This window comes from Drosophila biarmipes, chromosome 2L (assembly GCF_025231255.1).
Source record: "Drosophila biarmipes strain raj3 chromosome 2L, RU_DBia_V1.1, whole genome shotgun sequence".
In the NCBI taxonomy this organism is placed as follows: Eukaryota; Metazoa; Arthropoda; class Insecta; order Diptera; family Drosophilidae; genus Drosophila; species Drosophila biarmipes.
In genome coordinates this window covers 11,195,032-11,216,536 of record NC_066612.1, presented here as the reverse complement: position 1 = coordinate 11,216,536, position 21,505 = coordinate 11,195,032, and the positions used below count along the sequence as shown (strand labels likewise).

The following is a 21,505-nucleotide window of genomic DNA, read 5'->3' as shown; positions in this document are numbered from 1 at the left end:
GATTTACTTACTGGATCCCAAGATGCGGTAAGATAAAAACGGAAAACTCTGCTTTTTGTATTGTACATTTTTTATTTACCATTTTGCTTGACATTTTGTTTCTGTTTATTACTAATTCACAATTCTTTGCTGGAAATACATAATAATTTTAATAATTTTTTTTATATTATGCATTTACGCACACACAAACATACTTACGTACGTAAGTTAATGAATTTTGTGTTCTCTTTTTGTTGGTAATATAATAGTTTAGCTGTTGCTATGCTTTTAAAATGCATGACATCCATTAGCGTTTACACTTTCATGGTTTTTCTAACAATTTATTATGTTCGATTTGGTTTTCTTACTTGTTTGGGTTTTTGAAATCTTGTTTCGTTACGTTGTTTTTAATTGCTTAGCAAAACTTCGACTCATTATAGGTTGAAATGATGAAGCATTGTTTTACGATTAAATGCGCAGAAATACTTTTGAAGTAAACAATTTGTTTGTCGGTTTTTTCTTTGTTAAAATTTCACAACATTGAAATTTTATTTCTTCGTCAACACATGCAGTTTTTAAACTTTTGTTTTTGGTGTGCTTTGTTAATAACATTTTGATTTACTTGTATACTCGCTTCGAATTGCCGTTTGCTAATACTGAATTCTGTTGAGCCTTTCGTGAACTACCTGTTGAGCCAACTCCTTGCCAAGAACTCGCTTGAGCAACTTAATTCAACTTTTATGTCGGTGTATAAAAGTTTATCCAATCGTTTTGGTTTCTTAAAGCTTTTCCATTTCCTCATTTGTTCAATCAACAACTTCAACTCTAATTCTCAACTTGGGTACAAAGAGCTGAGCTACATTTAAAGGGTATGGGGGATGTATATATTCGGGTACATATTTTGTAGACATATGCATGTATGTTGACATCGGGTTTCGTATTCGTTCACTTCTAATTTACTAAAAATCTACAAAATATAATATTTGAATTTCTGTTTCTCTGCTAAATATATTCTGCATATACATACTTTATAATGATTGTTTAACATTTATACATTTCTCTTTATGCAAGTTTTAATTGCTTGTGTATGGTTCTTGATGAGGTCAACTTTGATTTGCTTTACTTGAAACTTTTGTATTTCCGTCTATTTGAATATCTTTACTTTAAGAATGATCTTGTCTAATTGTTGATATGTGTTTACTGTTTTATGTTGTGGCTAATGTGAAATCTTGCTCTTTTGATTTATATTTTTACAATTCCCAAAAGGTTTAACCGGTTCATTTTATGTGTTATTTTGGTTTTATATATATTTTTTTTTTAGATTTTTTCTTTGTTTTAATAATATTCAGTCTATATAAACATTCATTTATACATTTATGCTAAATTGTTGGAAAACATATTGGGAAAAATGTGCGAAACTGACACAAAAATGATGCACATTTTGCAGTTCGCCAACCAAAACTGGTAAAATTTCTCTAAAAAGAAATCGGGTTCGAATAATGTGGAAATAAGAGTACCTGAATACCTGTGGATGATCTGCTTTGTGTGGGAGAAAGTGTTCAATTAATGTAAATCTATCAAAAATTAATGCTTGTTTACTTTACCTCGCTCTGCTTTACATGTATTCAATAATGTAAGTATAGTTAGGGCATGCTATTTGCTTGCATTCGTTTCTGTATATTTATTTAAATATTTTGTTATACTTGCTTTTGTTTTGCTTTAGCTTGCTAACACATTCCTCTTGACGAGTTTTATTCAATGCATTCGATTTATAGTTGTAACTTTCACTGCTGTTTCTGAACTTTCTTCAGGTTTGCTATACCTTTCCACGTGATTCCTGAATTCTTGCTATGCATTTGAATATAGATAGAAATCTATCAACATAAACGAAATCAACTATTTACATATATTTGCAGGTTTCCGTTTGGTTATAAATCTAATCACTGATTTCAGTTTGTGTGGTAAGTATGTGTTCGAGTCACATCTTCGCAGAAACCAACAAAAGCAAAACATCAGAGTGTCTTTGGGGTACAAGAATTTCGGTACTTATTTGGTTTTCGAGTCGAAAGTAAAACTTTTGCAATATACTTTTCAACGTCGTATGCTAAAATATTTATTTCTGATATTGTTATTCGTAGTATATTACGTCGTGCCTTGTAGAATAATGTTTATTAGAGTGTTTGTAGCAGCGCTTGAGCTTGCTGGGAAAATATCCATATAAAGAAACGTATTTTATGTTATCAATTCACTAATTACTAAGCAAACCAATGCCAAGCATATCCTAAAATTAATGTTGTTTGCTCTATTTCTTTTGCGGCTCCACTTAGCTCCTTTAAAAAATTGCCAATTTAGTTGCCAAGTTCCCATGCTCAATGATCCAAGAGTCCGAGGAGATCCCGAACCATCTCAATTAAATCAATTTCTCTCGGATGAACTGGAGCATGAGCTGGCTTCACACCTGCACCGATATATATAATTTCTGTGGATAAATGGTTAAATTAGCTATGTAAAAAAGTTCCTAACTTAAATCATTGCAGGCAGTATGTCAGTTTGTTCTTTTCCCTGGCCTCTGTTCGCTTCAAGATTTGGGCCGAAAGTAACTTCTGACAGATAGTGTGTTAATTTTTCTGAACACAATCGCGTTATTAAGACGATAATTAGATAACTGAGCTCCAAATAAAATACTGTGGTTTGTTAAATACAAATATCGTGTTCAACTTAGTCCATTAAAACGTTTTAAACCTTTGGAACGACTTGCCGATGGGATTACCCCTCCTCATAAACGAAACGATGCTGAATACACTCAATGGTAATCCCTCACTTAAAGGAACATCTCTAATACTCTCTAGACCTTTGCGGTACTATATGTTTGGGCGCCATTCGGCACTCTGAAAAGCGTCTACACACTTAAAAAAATTGGCAAAGCTTTTACAAAATTACGAAACTACGGTTACAAACTACTTTGCCAAAAACACAATACCAAGTGCAATACTTTTTTGAGCCCGATCAATCGGAGATATCAATTTGGCCTGGCAGGTATCCGAGGACCAGTCTAGACCGGTCCCGAAAGCAATTCTAAAAACTAACCACTGTGCCGCTCATGCCAGGTGGCGCTCCTCCTCGCAGATGGCGCTCCGCGTCGCCTCGCACTGGGCACAGTGCTTCTCCAGAAACTTCATGGACAAGTGGAACGTATACCGGTGCCGGGTGCAACGCCTTTACATCTTGTACTCGACAATCTTGTTGGGATTGAGGAACTGCTCCCGTTGCGACGCCTCCAAGTGGGCTACGGTGCGCGTCAAGGCCGAGCCCGATCCGGAACCGGATCCTGAGCCTGGCACTGATCCGGCTCCTGCTCCAGCTGCTGATCCCGAGGAAGACTTGTGCTTGCCATCGCCTCCTCCTCCACCGCTGGTGCGTCCTGTATCCGTGCCAATGGGCTGGTACACTCCCTCGGCGCTGATCACTCCCACATTGACCCCGGCCACCACGGGCTGCTGGAGATATCCGGAATACTGCGGCGGCAGCTGGTAGTTGCCCGGCGGCTGCTGCTGCTGCTGTTGGTGGCTGCCCGCCCGCGGCTGCTCCGTGTGGGCAATGGGGTACTGCTGCTGGTGGGCGTAGTCCTGGCTGCTGCCCACAGCGCCAGCGGCAGCCACCGAGCCACCAGCTGCTCCACCGCCAGCCGATCCCGCACCACCGCCTGCTCCACCCCCACCACCGCCCATGCGGGATCCGGAGTCATCGTTGAGACCTTCACCCATTTCCCCGTCGCGATTGTGCCTTCCTCGGATGCACAGCTTGGTGAAGAGCCACACGCGTCCGCGGTAGAGGAGGTAGCAGCAGAAGTGCACGAAGAACGTAAAGATTATGGCACAGGCCGTCACTATAATCGCCTTGCCCGGCTTGGTCCAGTCCATCATCGGGTAGATGGCAGTTTGGTTTTTCCTGCAAACGGAAACAGCATTATTACTAGATTGCACCCACGCATATCCGGTTGAAACCCACCTGTCTGTGCCGCCGGCCAAGAAGTAGATTCCCGTGAATATGGCATAGGCCAGGCCAATGCCAGTGGTGAAGTAGGCGTGGCTCATCTTTATCGGGTGACCCACTATGGCCAAGTCGATGAGCATTATAATCGTGTTGAGCACATGGACCATTATGTTTAGCGCATCGATCTTGTGGATTTCTGAAAGATTTCAGGGGTATTTAGTTTTATTTCGATATAGACATATTTTTTTAAAATATTTTGTATAAGAAATATCAAAAAAATTACCAAAACAAAGTAGGTACATAATTTCCAGATAGCTGGTGCTTGCCTATCGGATTCCTAAAGAATTCGCGTTGTTTATGTGAGAAGTACTCCATTATATTTAACATACTCAAACAAAACTTCAACTATACAATAGTTATTAGTTAAAGATGCTCAGGTATTCCAAAAATGTTCCAAACCTTTTACTATTTATACATTTTACACACTGATATAAGGCAGGCCTTTGCAGAGCTCTCCGATTTGAAAATCCCTATTTTGAGTCCATCAGCATTTCAAACTCGCTCTTAATGGCTCTGGCCAAAAACTCTTGGTTTGAGCTTTGGCCGACGTAGAAGACCTCGAATCCAATGTCATCGGCGGAGTCCAGGAAGGCGTAGCAGGCGAGGAAGGTGAACAGCAGCATTGTGGAGCAGAGTGGCTTGTCCAGGATGGGGGGTAGGTTCTCCCAATGTCCGGAGATCACCTGCGCCTGGAACACAATCAGCGGACACACGATTTGCCAGAGCACAAAGTGAATGGCTACTTCGTAGACGAGTAGGCCATCCCGCATTTGGAAAGTCACTACGGTCATCAGGATGCTGGAGAACGTGGCGAATATGCCCCAGATGAAAAATAGATACACAATTGTGGGGCAGTTGGGCAGCCTCAATGAGCCGACCAGGAGCAGCAGCGACATCACGACCAGGATCTCCACGCTCAGCAGCAGAACGTGCACAGTCAACTGATCCGAGAGAACCGAGACCGTCCCCAGGGCCAGGCAGGCTGCAATGGAGCAGCTGATGATCCAGTTGAGGGGGAACTTCCGGCGCAGCCACATCACGTTGACGTAGACGCACAGGGTGAACAGTCCGACGCCGAAGAAGCTATAGGTGGCCTCATCGTTCGGAACCAGGGGATAGCCACGCAGCAGGCCCGGCACCATGAGCAGCAGGATGGCCAGGAGAATGAACGCCAGGGCGGTGCCGTAGATCCACAGACGCGCCTGGAGACGGAGGCGGCCGACGCCATCCGCTGGCTGATCACTCATCGAGGTGGGTGTTCTCCGATTGTTTCGCTCGTTTCCCGGGCTTGTGTCAAGTGTCAAAGGTGAGAGCTCGGCCTGACAGCCAGTATGTTAAGTGTAACCAGATCGGTATCAGCCCCGAATTTCAGCGTGCGATCCCTCGGATCCTTTGGCCGAAAGCTCGGATACGAGGCGGACTCCAGCTTGACCGACAGCCAGCCGGGACGGGCGTTCTACGTGCAGGAGGAGTATGTGGAGCGGGGCACATCCATCACCAGAATTCCGGACAAGCGTGAGCCCTCTCGCTGCCTGTTCTGCACGTACGTCTGCCTGCTGCTGGGCATCCAGGTGATCCTCGCTTCGCTGCAGTGGCTCGGATCCACGTACCGCTGGCGACCACAACTGAGCCCGGCCAACCGCAGCCTGTCCGTCCTGCTGCTCCTGCTCTCGTGGGTCAACCTCACGCTGGCCTTCATCGGCTTTCGGCGTCTGCAGTTCACCTTCCCGCTGAACTGGATCATCTTCGGCTGCATCTTCGAGAGCCTCACGCTGCTGGTGGTGTGCCTGCACATCTTGGAGGGCGACATCACCTGGCCATTTGTGCTTATTGGCATTGGTGTCCTTGTTGTGTACACACTGCTGGGTCTGTGGGTGCCTGGCTTCCTCACCGCCAACCTCTGGATCCTCATTCTGGCCAGCATCGTGGTCTTTCTCATCTCCGCCGTGGCCCTGAGCGTCCGCATGGATATGCGCTACTACGTGCCCACCAGCGTCTGCCTGGTGATCTTCGGACCCTGGGCCATGTTCAACTCGCAGAAGCTCTTCCTGCCCCGCCAGCGGACCAGCTACTTGCCCCACCAGTACCTGGAAGCGGCCGCCAAGATGTTCATCAACTACGCTTTCACCGTGAGCGGCATCGTGTTTGCCCATCGCCTTTCGGTCGACACTTTGGATGCCCACGGGTGAATGGGATCGGGATGGATCGAAATATAGTGCTTTCCGGGCTGGGACTGATCTTAGTTGTTTTTAGATTTTTGTAAGTCTTTAATTAAATTGTCACGTGTTTATATCTAATTAGTGGGCTTGCTAAATTTCTTGATGTATCAACAAATTTCTTAAGAAATAACCAACTCAAAAAAAGTCAGAAATAATGATTTATAAGTGATAAGAATACGTCGGATATCTTCATATATTCCTAAAAAGGGAGACTTTTAAGCTTATGTTGGCCACTTACCGGGATTGTGGACCAGGAGCCAGTAGCACATGGTGACAATGAAGGCGTAGACAGTGGCACAGGTGTAGAGCACCCAATAGAGGTGGTGCAGGCGGCTCTTCTTCGCCTGGCGCACGATCTCGAAGTCCTCGCGCTCCACCATCATGCCCTGGGTGACTATCCAGGCGGCCAGCCAGGCCTGCACCGTGCAGAAGAGCAGGCCCCAGTGGGTCAGGTAGATCCACCACTTGGCGTAGTGGTGCTCGAAGTGCTCGTCCGTGCGCCCGATGTCCAGCAAGGAGCAGACCAGTGCCGCCAGGCAGGTGATGGCCGTTATCCAGCGGTAGAACAGGTACACAATTCGCACCTGCGTATTCCGCTGCCACTGAGGGTTAAAGAAGCTCATTAGAATATGTCTCGAATTTCCCAGAGAGATCGGACTGCATAAAATAGATAACGGTTAAGATATTTTAAGTAGACTTAATATTATGAATTTTAAACTCAGATACGAATAGTACATCCAGTTTATCTGCGATTGAGACAATTTAAAATACTTTATAGTTTCTATCTTCTAAATTATAATACTTGAAATACTATAATATTTTAGAAATAAAAAGAAAAAGCTGAACTAAAATGGGTTAATAGTTAAATAAGTTATAGTAGGAGCATTTAGTCTACATTAATTTTCAGTGGTAAGGCATATCCTGACTAAGAGCTGTCTCACCTGGCACAGGTAGAAGTTGTGGCGATGCACATGGTCCGGGGTGAACTCCGGGAAGCAGCTGTTCCACAATTTGCTAACCATCATTCTCTGGTTGCCCAGGCAGCTGCCGGCGTTGGTGGCGAACTGATTGAAGCCCTCGCAGCTGTCCTGCGAAGGATACTGGTAGGAGTGGTAGGACTGCTGCTGCAGTTGCTGCTGCGACGGCTGGAATTGCTGGTGTTGCTGCTGCAAGTGCGACTGATGTTGCTGCTGTCGCTGTTGCTGCTGCTGCTGCTGTGGCAGCTGCTGGTGTTGCTGCTGCTGCTGTTGCTGTTGGTATTGGTAGGGCTGGTATCGCTGGTCCTCGAGGACACGCTGCGACTGACCACCGCCACCCAGATCGGATCCACCCCTGCCCACCGCTGAGCCCGCTGATCCTGCTCCTCCCGCTGCGGCTGAGCCGTGCTCCGTTTGGTACTCGTGTTGCGGCGGCGTCTTGTGGCTGTGCAGGCTGTCCCGGCCGCTGCTGCCGTAGGGATGCAGAAAGTCCGGCAGGTCAAGGATGTGCGCCAGCTGCGTGGCCACCTCCTCGTCGTCCTCGTCCTCGTCCTCCTCCTCCTGCAGGTGGAAGAAGCGCAGTTCCTCGAGACTCGAGCAGTCCGTGGAGAGCAAGGCCTGCGGCAGGCACTCCTCGAGCAGGTCCTCCTCGTCTTCAGTGGTGCTGGCGAAGCCCGGCAGATAGCCGTAGTTGTCGTAGGCGTCGTACCGCCTGCGGGGCGTGGCCTTGTAGCGATAGCCAGCTTGCAGCTCCTCCGCCGCTGCCGCTGCCGCCGCTGTGCTCCCGTACTCCCGGAACGGCGAGGTGGAGACCGCTGATGCTGCCGCTGCAACGGCCGCCGGAGTGGGCGGTACTGGCGGTGGAACGGTCCGGGTGCTCCGGCTGCTGAAGTAATAATCGGTGGCTACACTCGGCGCCGGCGGTGGTGGTGGCAAGGCAGCCGGAACGGCCAACGGTGGCAAGTAACCAGGCGAAGTCCCCGCTGAGGCTAACAGCGGTGTGGGCGAGGCATCGAAGTTGATGAGCGCCGCCGCCGGATAACCGCCTCCGGAGTATCCTCCCACGCTCCGGTACGGATACGGATAGGGAGTGCTGCCCGCTGTTCCGCTGCTGCTGGTGGTTCCAATGTAGATGTGCGCCGACGTGGAAGGCAGATGGTACCAGCTGCAAAGGCGTGAGGCGGCAATATTTTTCAGTTTTTATTTAAATATACCCATTAGGCCTTTTAACTTTCTTAAAGTATTTTTAAAAGCTTAAGTAGGTTAAGGCATCCTTTTGGCACTGATAAATTACCCACTTTTATCATTTAAATAAAATAAAAGAACCTATTATTGAAAAAATTTCACAATTTAAATGCTCTTACATGAATATTATTTTTCAAATATTAACTCATTTTAAAAAATACTAAGATGGAAGTTGAAGTTCAGAACCTTAACGTACAAGATAAGCGTATGTGTGCAATTGTAAGTTGACTAAGTTTTATTAACGACTGAGGGCGATTTTTGGCTTATAGCTTTGAAATATTGCACATTAGCTCACTCCTAGATAGCTATTAAGAATTTGCTAATATTTTTTACAACGGCAATGATACAATAAGTGTCTTGGGGGCTTGTAAGTGCTGCAGGCCTGAGATATTTTTATGCGCATTCAAAAGGGGTCAGAGGTTACCTGGCTAAGTTGCCGCTGCCCAGACCGAAGCCCAGGCCCAGTCCCAGACCCAGATCGGTGTTGGTGCTGCCGCGACTGAAGTAGTAGCTGTATTGCTGCTGCTGCTGTTGCTGTTGCTGCTGGTGCTGCTGGTGCTGCAGTTGCTGGTGCTGCAGCTGCAACTGCTGGGCGGCAAAGAGCTGCTGCTGCTGGGCGAACTGCTGCTGCTGCTGGTGGGGGGCAGCGTAGTCGGTGAGCCAACGTTGCCGCAGGCACGAGTAACTCTGCTGCAACTCGCGCTCGAGTCGCTGCAGCAGCAATTGTTGCTGCAGCTGCTGGATCTGCAGTTGCTGCTGCTGCTGGGCTAGCAATTGCTGCTGCACGAGCTGCTGGTGCTGTTGCTGCTGCTGTTGTTGCTGCTGTTGGCCACTAATTGGCACCGCTCTAAAGTAAAACTGCGCGTAATCCAATGTGATGGCGTTCCTCTACAGCTCCGATGCGCGTCTACCGCACTCCCGCTTGGCTATTGTCCGCTGTCCGTATCCCCTCACACTGCTGCTGCTGCTGCTGCCTATGTCCTTTGTGTCCTTTGTGGCTTTTGCTCCTGTTGCAGTTGCAAGTGGCAAGACGTCTGAGCTGTAAGTGGAGCAAGGCATAGAGATAGAGGCGTTGAGTTGAGTCGACTGCTTTTCACATGCGAGTGCATAATGTACTAATTAGGAGGGCGTTGAGCATACGCCGGGTAAGACAAGTTCAGGGGCGTAGCCTGGTGGAGGAATATTAGCCAGTGAGGTTATTGGAATTATTTCAATTATTATCAAAGTTTTCAGAAGAATAGGAAATTATACGGACAAATATACGGACCATTATATAAAATTTTTTGTTCAAACCATTGAGAAACAGACAACTATTTCTAAAAATATTATTCAATTATATAATATTAAAATCACATAATTTTCACATATATATATAAACTTTTAAAAGTTCTTTATAATTTAAAATAATATTAGAAAGAACAATACTGAATGTTTATTAAATTCATGTTATTTTAATAAAACCAATTTAACCACAAGGTTGTAACATGTAATTTTCAAGAACCGTATAGGTTGCGGGCTCAGAAAGAAATACCTAGCTCCGGTCCTGGCCAAGACTGCGGAGGATTGAGGGAAAAGGGAACGCTCCACTGAACGCACACATTGGTGGTTCTGAAAACGTTTCTTTGAAATCGCAATTTTCAGCCTCACAGACGTTTTCAGCCTTCGAGGAATAGAAAGGAGCTGGAAAATACGGAAATAGAAGATGGCAAGCCACGAAAGCAATTTCATTTCAAGGATGTTCATTAAAAATTCGCTGCATTTTGCTTGAAATCTTAAGCTTAAGGCGCTGAAATGTAAAATATAACCTTTGGAGGGTTGAACCCCGTTGAACTGTTTTATGAGCTATTGCTGGTAAGCCATAAAAGTTAAACTTGGTAAAATGCAGTGAATTCCTTGAATCATTAAAAACAGTATTTCAATGCAGTTCCTTAGAACAGGAGAAAAAGCTTAGCATGAGCAGAGTTATATGCGATTTTTTAACTTCAGATTATGTTTAAAAACTTATAAGACAGCAATTTTCGCCGAAATACCGACCAGTGCCTTGGGGGTAAACTATTTCCATAGCATTATCCTTTCGCTGCAGACACTCGTCCACGAGCTTTAGTGTCCTTAGCAAGTGTGGGCGAGGCAATAAAATCAAATCTAATTGCGCGTGCCTCAGCAAAACGCAGAACGCAAAACGGCGACCAGGAAGCGCCGTTGTGGCCATTTTGGTTGCGTTGCTTTTCCGCTGCAAAATTGAGTTGCAGTTAGTTGAGTTGTCTGCCGGGTGGGTGGCGAAAATGTCGTGGAAAATGGTGGCAAAACGCTGGGGAAATGGAGCATAAGCCTGCTGCGTGTGTGCGTGCTTGTGCCTTTTGACGTCATCAGCAAATACTTCTGGGTGGCAAGTGTTCTTCTTGTTATTGTTGCAGCTGTTTACACAGCTGCTATGGGGCTAACATTTAGTTGTTGCCACTACCGATGCTTGCTGCAACATTTACATTGGCAATTTGCCTCAAAAGGCACTTACACCATTATCCCCCTCCTGAAACGAGCCATGGAGCACAGCAACACCGAAACAGGCGCCAGTGGACCCACTTCCGGCCACAAGTCCGTGCCTCTGGCCTAGCCCGACTTCCGACATTGCCACCAGGCCATGGGTACCCTATTTTTATTAGGCCTACTCTAAAAGGAGAACCCCTCTGGTTATTATAATCATGCCTTTAAAGCAACATATAACCATATATATTATCATAAAATTATCTTTATCATACAATAACAATTCAAATAAAATATATTTGGGAATTCTTTTAAACCGAAATTAATTCCTATACACTTTTGTATTTTAAGATTTATTTTTTTATAAGCTTATTTTGAATGTTAATGCTATGAAAAATACAATCTTTAGTGCGTTGTAATTGTATAACAAATTTTTTTGAACAGGATATTAATTTGGCACGTCATTACTGATAAATCCACATACATAATAGCTACAACGTTTTGTAAATTCTCAAAAAATCAATGTAGCAATGAAAAAGTGTTATAAGAGAATTCATGATATCGCCACTGAAAAATGCATGTGCTGACTCAACTTATGCTGCTACTTTCTGTTACTTTGGTTTTAAAACCTCGCTTTGTGTGTGAAAACTTCGTTTAACTTGTGTGAAAACTTTTCGCCTCCATCACTTTAAGGCTCCTCTGTGTGATGGCACAGAAAAAAAGGAAAAACAAAAGGGAAAGACTGACAAGCAAGCCAAGCAGAGGGAATAAAGTTTTGTTCAGCATTTAGTTAAAGTCGTTGGGATGGTTTTCAACCCTGGCTGTTTATTTATAGCCCGCTTGGTGGCGAAAAAATAAAACGAAAAAATAAGACAAATTTGACAATAGTTTTTGCAGCGGCAATTAGGGGCACGCAGCACGTTGCAGGTCATAAAGCCGAGAATGAATTACCCCACAGAGTTGCAATTGAAATGGAAATTGAAATTTAATGGCTTTCAGCGGAGATCGTGGAGTTTCGCGCGGAGCCGGGGAATGGCTCAATAGCCCAACAATTGTGTGCTTAAGCTGCATCATAAATTCGCTCAAGTGGCGAGCAGATAAGGATAAGGCCAGCCAACAGACAGGGACACATAAAACGCGGCCAACGTGTCGTATGCGCGATACTCCATGAGTGTGCACGTGTGGACGGTGCTTAAAGGACATTAATGCTAATTTAATTGTGTGAACGTGGAGCATCACGTTCCGAAATATCTGAAAAGTACCTCTAGCCATTGGGTTTATCTTTAGGCAGCGTCACGTTTTAAAATATATCAAAAATCACCCATTCCATTGAATTTATCCCTAAACATGTAATTGCATATTAAATTAATACCTGAATTCCTGGAAAAGTTCTCCTCTAATCTTTCACTGGAATTTCCCATCAGATCAGAGTAATTTCCTTTCGGTTCAAAGTCACAATAATGTGCAATTCTGCCACATATCTTGCCAAGCACATGGAGCCTCAGTAATTTGCAGTATTTTCCCGGAAAACATACACATTTCTTCTCCTCTGCTGCCAAAACAAGCGGGAATAAAAGAAATTTCGTTCGTTTTAATTAAATTGCATTCTCTTCACCAGTGCCACTTTCATCTGGTGCCGACTAAGGATGCCTTAAGCGAACCTCCCTCGGCGAGACTTACACTTGGCTGGCTTGGAATTTCTGTTAATCAAACGCAGTGTTCAGCATGAAAATGCTTAATTGTATTATTATTACATAACTTTCACTCGGCCAAGTGGAGAGTCAGGCAGCAAACACTTTTCGTATCCCACTCGATACCAGAGTGGTTGGCAATTAATCCATCTTGTTGCCGGGAATAAATCGATGCGGTCCCAAAGGATAATTAATGCGTCACCAGAGCACAAGGATCTGACCGTGACAGGAGCAGGGCGCATTGTATATGCCATAACTTAAGCACTCGATCAATAGCATACATAATGTTATCATCGGGCACACATATGGCATGAATGCATAATGAAACCAACAGAAATCCAAAATTATAAATCACAGCTCTGCTTATCGGGCCATTTAAGTTTCTTCTCTCCCCTCGTAATAACACACACTAAGCCACTGTAAAATAAATACATAAGATACACTCAGGAAATAGTGAAGGTATTTTTTTTAACTCCATACAATTATAAAAGAAAAACAGATAGTTACAAATCAAGAACAGGAAAGAGATTTTCTATAAGCATCGATTTTTAAACATCTATACAAAATAGTTGTTAAAATCATTTTAGTTTCAAAAACGAAAATAATTATCTGGTAAAAATCATCAAGGACGAAAGTTCCATGAAATTCATTTTATTAAAATAGTAAACCACAAATAATACTTCCTGCAAAAGCCATTAAGGCTCTAATGCCTTCAAATAGATTTCCAAGCAAAAACTTTCGTTGCATAAATATTATAGTAATGGTAAACCTTCTGGGCTTTATGAATTTTCTGGAATTCACTTAACAACTTATTGAGTTCATTTTTTTCCGAGTGAATACAAACGTGTAAATAGGCATGCATATAGGCCTTTCCTAGTATGGCTTTTGTATTGGAAATGGAAACCTTGCCGAGCTAATGTTCGCTTGTGGGTTGGTTGTCAGGATGCGGGGCTTCCATGGAGGAGGACATGTGGAGAGGGACCTGGACGAGGACGTGGGTGTCTGTGTAAACAGGAAGTGTTGCGCAGCAGGCAGTGTTGCAACAAAATAGCCTGTCGAAGGATCGGCAAGGGAGTGGCATCAACGGCTATGCTGAACCCCTTTCGCCTCCATCTGCCATCTGGGATTTTGCAAAAATATTTGCTTACATGAAATTATAGGGGGGGCACACGTTTAATGAATGGCCTGCCACCTGTGCATGCTTTTAATGAGCCAAAGTAGGGACTGCACTGGCAGGCGGATGTTAATGGCAGATGTTTACCCACGTGTCTAGGTCTATGGACAAATGATACAAAAGCATATGTAAAATTGAGATTAGCTCATTTCATATTTATGCACTTTGCAAACATTTTAAACTAATAGCGACCTTGCAAATAAATAAACAAGTATATCTTAAAAATTAAAAGATATCTAATAGTGAGTGGATAAATGGATACTGATTTATTTTTCTAAGCATCGCCGCAGGTTATAATCAATGTGACCTTGCAAATAAATAAACAAGTTATCTTTTAAAGAGCTCTGAGATAAATAAGCACAAGATTGTTTTTTCTCTGACTGCCAAGCCAATACGATAAGAGCCATTTATTCTCATTTATCCTGTGCTCAACGTTATCAAATAAATATTCCCCTGCAAAGTACCTCAAAACAAAAGCCTTCTGGTCTTTAAGACAACATTAGCTTTGGTTTCCTCCACCAAACAAACAAATGGCATAGCATTGGAATCTTGTTTATGGCATATATACAAAATAGTTTGGCCAAAAGCCGAAAAAAGTCAAAGCTGCCATAAATCAGAGGGAGAAAGTGAGTGGGCATGCTGGGGAAAGCACAAATATTGCTGGCGCAGCAAAAGCAAAGTTTGACAAACGGCTTCGAGGGGAAAACTGAAGATCCAACGTCACATTTGTGGCCGGCAGAGGAGCTAGGGAAATGACAATATATTTCCGCCAGCGACAATCAGGTGAGATGCAAAAAGTGTCGAGGAAGTTGTCAAAACACTGTGATAACATTTTCTGGCCAGGCACATCCTGACCCTAATTGAGGGCGTGGTCCAACTTGTCTCTGCAGGTTTTTAAAGTACACTTTTGCTGGGATTTTTCAAGAACTTTTCCTGTCTGGCGGCTCCTGCACGCTCCCCTTTTATTTATTGTTTTGCCCCACCGAACGTTGGCAATATATTTTTCCCCGGCTTGCAATTTACATCATTTTTCTCCGTAGCCGCCATCTACATAATTTCAAGGATTTTTACCGAGAAGCCTTCAAAAGAAATTAATCTTGGGAAAGCACAACAAACGGAAATTTACGAGGGGCCTTGCCAAAGGTAGGAGCCCATTTTTATGCCAATAAATAATTTTATTCGCAACTATTAATTGCGGCTTTAAATAAGTTCTGCTTTAATCTTTACAGCCCTGTTACATGGCAAGTAACCTCCGTATTTTAATCAACGCAAACAAGTTGTTTCTTTAATTAACACATCAAAACCTTGTTAGCTGCAAAAAGAGCGGGTAAACAATTGAGAAATCGCAGTAATTGAAAGGGGTCCGGTCAACAAAAGCCTTTGGCACAAAAGCCGCGGGTGGCTAAAAACAATTGCTTTACAACGTTTTCCCCGTCAGATGAATTTTTGCATTCACTGTAGGTGGGCTGTGAATCTCACTACGGTTGAACTTGTTCACTTTTTATGAAACCCTCGAAATGAATGGTACATACCTTTGGGGATTTCCGAGATTATTTTTTATATAATTCAACAGCTTTAATTACTTTTACTACCAGTGATTCAAAGTACTTAAGTAACTGATTAAAAAATGTACTAATGGGTTTCGAATGTAATAAAATGGTTTTCCATGTGCAGTGAGTGTCCTAACAAATTGTTAAGCATTTTTAATATTATTTCTGATATAAAAATTCGAAACGCTCTTAGTTTTCTGTTATTTCTCTTATTTAACCAACTGATAAAAAACATACTATACTACCAATTAAATAAAATATTATGTACGAGCACTCAGCATAGTGCAGCCTTCTCATATACAGTACATGGTTAAAGGTCAATCTTTCACAGCCCTTCATTTCCCAGTGAACTGTGAACACATTAACATCCACTTATCGTAAATCAGCTGTTCGCGGTTGACATTCTTGAAAAATCATGCAGCGCTGCCCCTGCAATATGCTTGAATGGCATAAATGGGTGAAAAACACAAATGTGGCATGCAGATCACCCTTCGGCTCTTTTCTGCTGCCGACTGCCATAAATCACATAAATGTGTGGCGCCATCAGCAGCATCCAGAAAATGCAAAAAAAGAGCAGAAAAGGGCGAAACATCGACGGCAGCTTAATATCAGCCATCAACTTTTAGTTTAATTAAGCGGTAACGGGGATGGACCTTTTTTTTATTTATAGCTACGATAATGTGAGCAATTGCCAGGTAATGGGATTATTCTTTATAATTAAGTACATCGTTAAGAAGTTAAGGACCAAATTTATTCTACGGTAAAAAGGTAACTAGTAACGGTAAAGGTAACTAGTTTTTATCCATTATTATTTTTTAAGTTTAAGATCATTCGAAACAATTTAAAACGACTTTTGCTGAAACTTAGTTACTAAAGTTTTGACTTCCTCTGAGCACATTGAATTCAAAGTCGGATTATTAAATCGTTAGGCTTTTTTTTTGAAGAAACATGTAGCTTAAATCCCAGAAAGAGATGCAGATCCTAAAGAAATCATGAGTTTGTAAAAAACCAAGGCAACCGAGGATGAAGGCAGGGCAAAAACCACAAACAAAACAAATGCATGACAGAAACTGCAAAGAGGTAAAAACGGACAAAATATTGGACAGAAACGACAGGAGGATGAACACGGCCGACAAATGCAGCAAATGCGTTCGCTGCGAATCAATATGAATACGAGCCAGGCGAAAGGGTACGGGGAAACAACAATAACAACATTCTGAATAACGTCAAACTAGACCATGAAAACAAGGAAAGCCCCAATGAAAAGATACCTGCCATACACTCAAAGCTGAAATAAAACCTTACAAATTCAGAAAAAATAAAAAAAGTTTAACAAACATTTTTTAATAAAATATTTACGACAATCTCAAAAGGACAAAAATATATTATTATTAGTATTTAATTTTTATTATTTATAAAATTAGTTAGTATTTATAAAATATATAATCGCAAAAATCAAAATTAAATAAAATACCGGAAGCCAAAAACTATTTTATGTATGTATCTGGACCTCAGAATACAAATATTTTTCCAATTTCATAGTAGGATGGTTTTTCCTTCCTGTGTGTAAATCTCATGGCAGAAGTATACGCCCCGTTGCCCGTGATGCACCTAAAAGTATGCAACGCTGCTCGTGCGGCAGTTGAGTTCTCTCTGGCAAGCTGCGGTTTGGGTTTTTATTATTTTGAATTTCTCCATTCGCTGCTTGGCAGCGGGACAGAAACGCACCACGTTGACCGCAATTAAAGCGAAATGTTCAGAAGACGGCTGGTTTAGGGGCGAAAGTGGGACAGGTGGAAGCGTTTTTTCTACCCTGCTGGCCAGCTACAAAGGAAGTTTCCCAGAGGAAGACGGAGAGGACGAAGGAGCATCCATTCCTGACAGTTGAGTGAAAATTTAGCACAAGAAATTTACTGTCAGGTAAAAAGGAAAAACTTGCTTTTTTTGCGGAATTTATTTCAGTGGCAGCAAGAAATTAAAAGACAAAGGTAGCCGCCAGGAAATGGCAGCACAATGTGGCCATAGCCCTGGGAGGACATGTTCTCCTCGAATCCGACGTGGCTTGTCTACTATCGCGGAAATGTTAATCAGAGAATAGAGGAAGGGAGTCCAAAACCTCACAAAAAGCCTAAATAATTTTATATAAATAGCCCAGGATTTTCTTTTTATTGAGCTATTATATTTGGTCGAGGTCAAGGAATGGAACAAAATGGTTATATAAACCTTAAATATCATATAATTTTTTATTAACATCAGATTTTATTATTATTTATATTATTACAGAGTTCTCCTGATTAAATGTATCCATCTGCCACCGCCCCGTATATTCACTTCCGTATTCATGAAAAGGAAAGGATTACATGGAATACAATTAGTGTGTGATAAATAGTCTCGCAGGACAAGTGACCCCCTTGAGACATCTGATGCAATGCCAACAAACATGATATATCTAAGTTCATCTATTGAAAGTCATTGTGCTGCACTAACTACCGACAGATGGCTGCATTCCGAGACCCTCAGACGGACCACCAGCCATGTGGTAACGCCCCTTGGGCGACCCTCCAGCCCAACGGCCCTTCTCATCTGACATATTGTGTGAGTCGAGTCAGCTGCTCGGCCTATTTGGCATTTTGTTGGACGCCGAGGAGGACGATGTATCTGAGCCCTGGATGCGAGTAGGTTGGGCTGCAATTAAAATTGTTAACCCTACTGTAAAATCGCATTGGGGCTGTCACTGGTGATGCTGCTGCTGCTGTTGTGGGTCCAGATACACAGCAGCTGTCGCCCGAACTTATGGTATAAATAATTAAGAAGGAGCAATTTAGTGGTGACGAGGAAAATAGAGCAATTACCAGCCCAAATAGAATCAGGCTAACGGGGGGTTATTGACATTGCCATCGGTGCGAAGTGTTGGCCATGACTTAAAGCGTCTGCTCTTTAAGTTCTGCAGCTGATGGCCGAAACATTCGTTTTCATAGCTCTTCGGGCTTCGGCTTAAATGATGGCCATGTGGATTCTTTTCACAGGCCCGTAAATACGAATTTATGCTTGGGATTGTCGCTTTTATCGGGGCATAAAAGCTGCAGCCAATGTGTTGCACATCTGAAGTTTGCGATGGGAACATGTGTCAACCAATCGGATTGCATTTTCTGCAAATCGACAAGTCGACATAAAAACATGCAAATGGACTGCGAGAAGCGCCAGTTATTCTGGGGCTTTTGCCCATGTCCTTTCAAGGCGAAATGGCGAAAACTGTCAACGGCTTGTCGGCGCCTAAATGTATGCCATGAATTTGTGTGCGGCCCGCATATTTGCAGATTGCCCTCTGCAGAGAAACTTGTGCCTTCGGTTCACAACCTTGGAATTTGTCGCGGAGGAAAACTTTTGCTGGCAGTGCCCCCGAAAAATAGGAAGTAACCCTTGCCTCCTGCCCGTCCGAACAATTGGCAAATATTTATAGTCTAATTGTGAGTGCGATTGAGAGTGTACAAACACACACTCCCACTCTCAAAGGAAAACCAGCCCACACCTTTGTGCAACACACTTTGCGGCATGGAACAAAGAATCCCTAAAGGGAAATGCAGTGGGCTGGAGGGAGCGGAGGGGGCGGAGGGGGCGGAGGGCAGGGCAGGTCGGGGGCGGCATTCGCAATCTCCGATCCGATCCGGGGTCGCTTGCCTACACACATGTCTTCGGATACACATCCATATCGAAGGCGCGCCTTTTGTGCTTCTGACACTTGTCAAAGCTATAGGAATTTCGAAATAAACAATGTAGGCATCAGTCGACAGGGCACACTGTGCCAGGGTAGTTCAAAAATGGAATTCTAGCAAACTATTTGAGTTTGGGCAAGAGCTAAAGAAGAATAAGGCTCTGAACTAATAGAAAGCACAATATTTTAAAAGGAAATAATAAACACTCATGCAATTCTATATTTGTATTTATTTGGTTTTATAATAAACCAATTTTTTAGTAATAATGGTTTTTATTATTTTTTTTTTTTTTTGAAAAATATAGCTAAATAATTTCATTGAAACTATAAAAATCTATAAAAAAAATCAATCGGAAATTCTCCACATCAGGGGGCTTTGTATAGCTTATAGCTTGGATAATATACCTAAAGAAAATATAGAACGAATCCAGCTGGAAATCCTCTCAGATGGTGGCTTCCATGCTTAACCCACTGTGTTATACCATCCATAGCTATACTCCAGAGCGGAAGTGGGCTCTGGCATATCTTAATGGTGAGACCGTGTGTATGTATATACAAAGCTACGGTTTGTTGAGCAGCTGCTGGTTGCAAAGGACGTTGGGAGCTCACACCAATGCACACCAGTACACTGCTACACACACACACCCGCAAAGCGAGGACCCCTAACTGTCATAAACTAGGATTATGTTGCATAAGCCTGCCTACTTCATTGTTATTGTTGTCGTGGATTGGATGAGGATGTGGATGTGGATGTGGATGCCTACACAGTTTAAAGGAGGAAAGAGCTCTGCTGCTCCAAAGCCGATAATTACATTTTCGTTGAAAATTGATGGGTATGTGTCATTCTGCGCAGAGATTGCTGGCCGAAAAGTCGCTGCGAACAAATAGCTGCCCGAGGGCCCGAGACAATTCCTCTCGATTTGAGAGCCAATTAGAGCTGGCAACATTTGTTAGTCAAGGCTTAGATGCGTAATTTGATCAATTTCCCAGATAGATAGAGAAAAGGGTAGGGCCAAGGAGCAAGGACAACGGGGCCAAGTTTCTATTACCGCCAGGAACTAAATCAAATTTTCCCTCGCATAATCAATACGCTCGCTTGTGTGTAAGCCCAACTGTGTGTGGGCTGCCATGCCGTGGTGTTCTCTGTTCTTTGGGCACGGGACAATGGCGGAAAGTTCGACTTGCTGCTTCATTAAATTTAATTTATAAACTTGCCATAAGCACTAAATCACCGTGCAGCATCTGGAGGATGGGGATGGTCGAGGGGCCACGGCCAACCCTGAAGATACTACCAGACCATGGTGAGTGCTCCTTCGCTGCGTTGGCACACGAGAAACTGCATGAAATGGCGACCAGTGGCCAAAATGGCGGTCCATAAACATCCGGTTTCCTTGGTTTTTCTTGTTGTTTCTGCAGCTGCTGACCGTTATTTACATGGCAACAAAATGCCAAGCCAAAAAGGGGGAGAATGAAATGAAATAAAAACCCCCAAATATGAACATATTTATGCAAAAGGACCACCCGAGAAGTGCAAAGAAAAGAGCACTTGTCGAACCATCAACCGAAATCGGGGGAAAAGTTTTAAGCTAGAAAAGTCATCCAGCTTAAAAATGGCAATGGAAATCAACTACACTCAGAAAATATGAAAACGTATTTTTATAAGCATTTTATATTCAAGAAAAAAATATTTTAATTTGATTTAATTTATCGTCCCATAGAAGGGAGCACATATAAAAAAGGTATTCTTTGGTAAGCTTGTTTTTTGGCTTGTGACAATCCCAGCAAACAACATTGACAAAACAAAAGATAATAAGTTTTTGTTTATTGCTTTATTTATACAAACGTACACACCCAAAGAAAGGTAAGCATAAAAATGTCAAAAAGTTAAACAAAACGAATAAAAAAGCCAAGTTAAAAAGCAGGAACGCTTGACATACAGAACTACAAAAACAACGGAAGCAACTATAAAAGGGCTAACATTTGTGTTTTCTTTATTGAAGCTGTCTAAGTCGACATGCCAGCCATTTGTTTGTTGTTGACATTTTTCCCACTTTTCCCTGCTGTTGTTGTTGCTCGAGCATTTCCGCTTGGCGCTAAAATGTGTGCTACAATTTTTTGTTTGGCCCACAAACCCACTCGCACACACACACACACACACACACACAAACACCCACTCGCACTCACACACTCAAACACTGCCTGCTTGTGTCAGGGACCGTCTTTAAGGAAGGACAATTTATAAGACCACGCCCCCAGCTGGCGTGAGCCCGCCTTGATTTTTCCTTCTTCCTGCGTGTGACAAGCGCGTGTGTCGAGTGATTTTCGTTCGGGCTGACTCCTGATAATCGGAATTAGCCACAAAAACCAGAAGTCTCCTCACATGTTCTCTTCACCATTTCAGTTGCCAATTGTGTGTACCTTTGG

The 21,505-nt window shown here is 43.1% G+C and overlaps 3 protein-coding genes across 3 annotated transcripts; 1 reads left to right on the top strand and 2 right to left on the bottom strand.

Moving 5' to 3' along the window:
* Positions 1-47: 47 nt before the first annotated feature.
* Positions 48-9,532, bottom strand: LOC108032348 (uncharacterized). Its single transcript, XM_017106158.3, has 6 exons — positions 9,428-9,532; positions 8,898-9,361; positions 7,193-8,393; positions 6,490-6,853; positions 3,988-4,168; positions 48-3,927 (listed from the first exon to the last, which is right to left on the bottom strand). The coding sequence occupies exons 1-6, from the start codon at positions 9,530-9,532 to the stop codon at positions 3,198-3,200; spliced, it is 3,045 nt and encodes a 1,014-aa protein (XP_016961647.1). The 3' UTR covers positions 48-3,197.
* LOC108032543 (uncharacterized) lies at positions 4,411-5,350 on the bottom strand. The gene has a single exon (XM_017106418.3). It carries the CDS (start codon positions 5,277-5,279, stop codon positions 4,503-4,505), a length of 777 nt encoding a protein of 258 aa, XP_016961907.1. The 5' UTR covers positions 5,280-5,350; the 3' UTR covers positions 4,411-4,502.
* On the top strand, positions 5,345-6,329 carry LOC108032542 (uncharacterized). The gene has a single exon (XM_017106416.3). The coding sequence runs from the start codon at positions 5,364-5,366 to the stop codon at positions 6,219-6,221; it is 858 nt and encodes a 285-aa protein (XP_016961905.1). The 5' UTR covers positions 5,345-5,363; the 3' UTR covers positions 6,222-6,329.
* Positions 9,533-21,505: the final 11,973 nt, after the last annotated feature.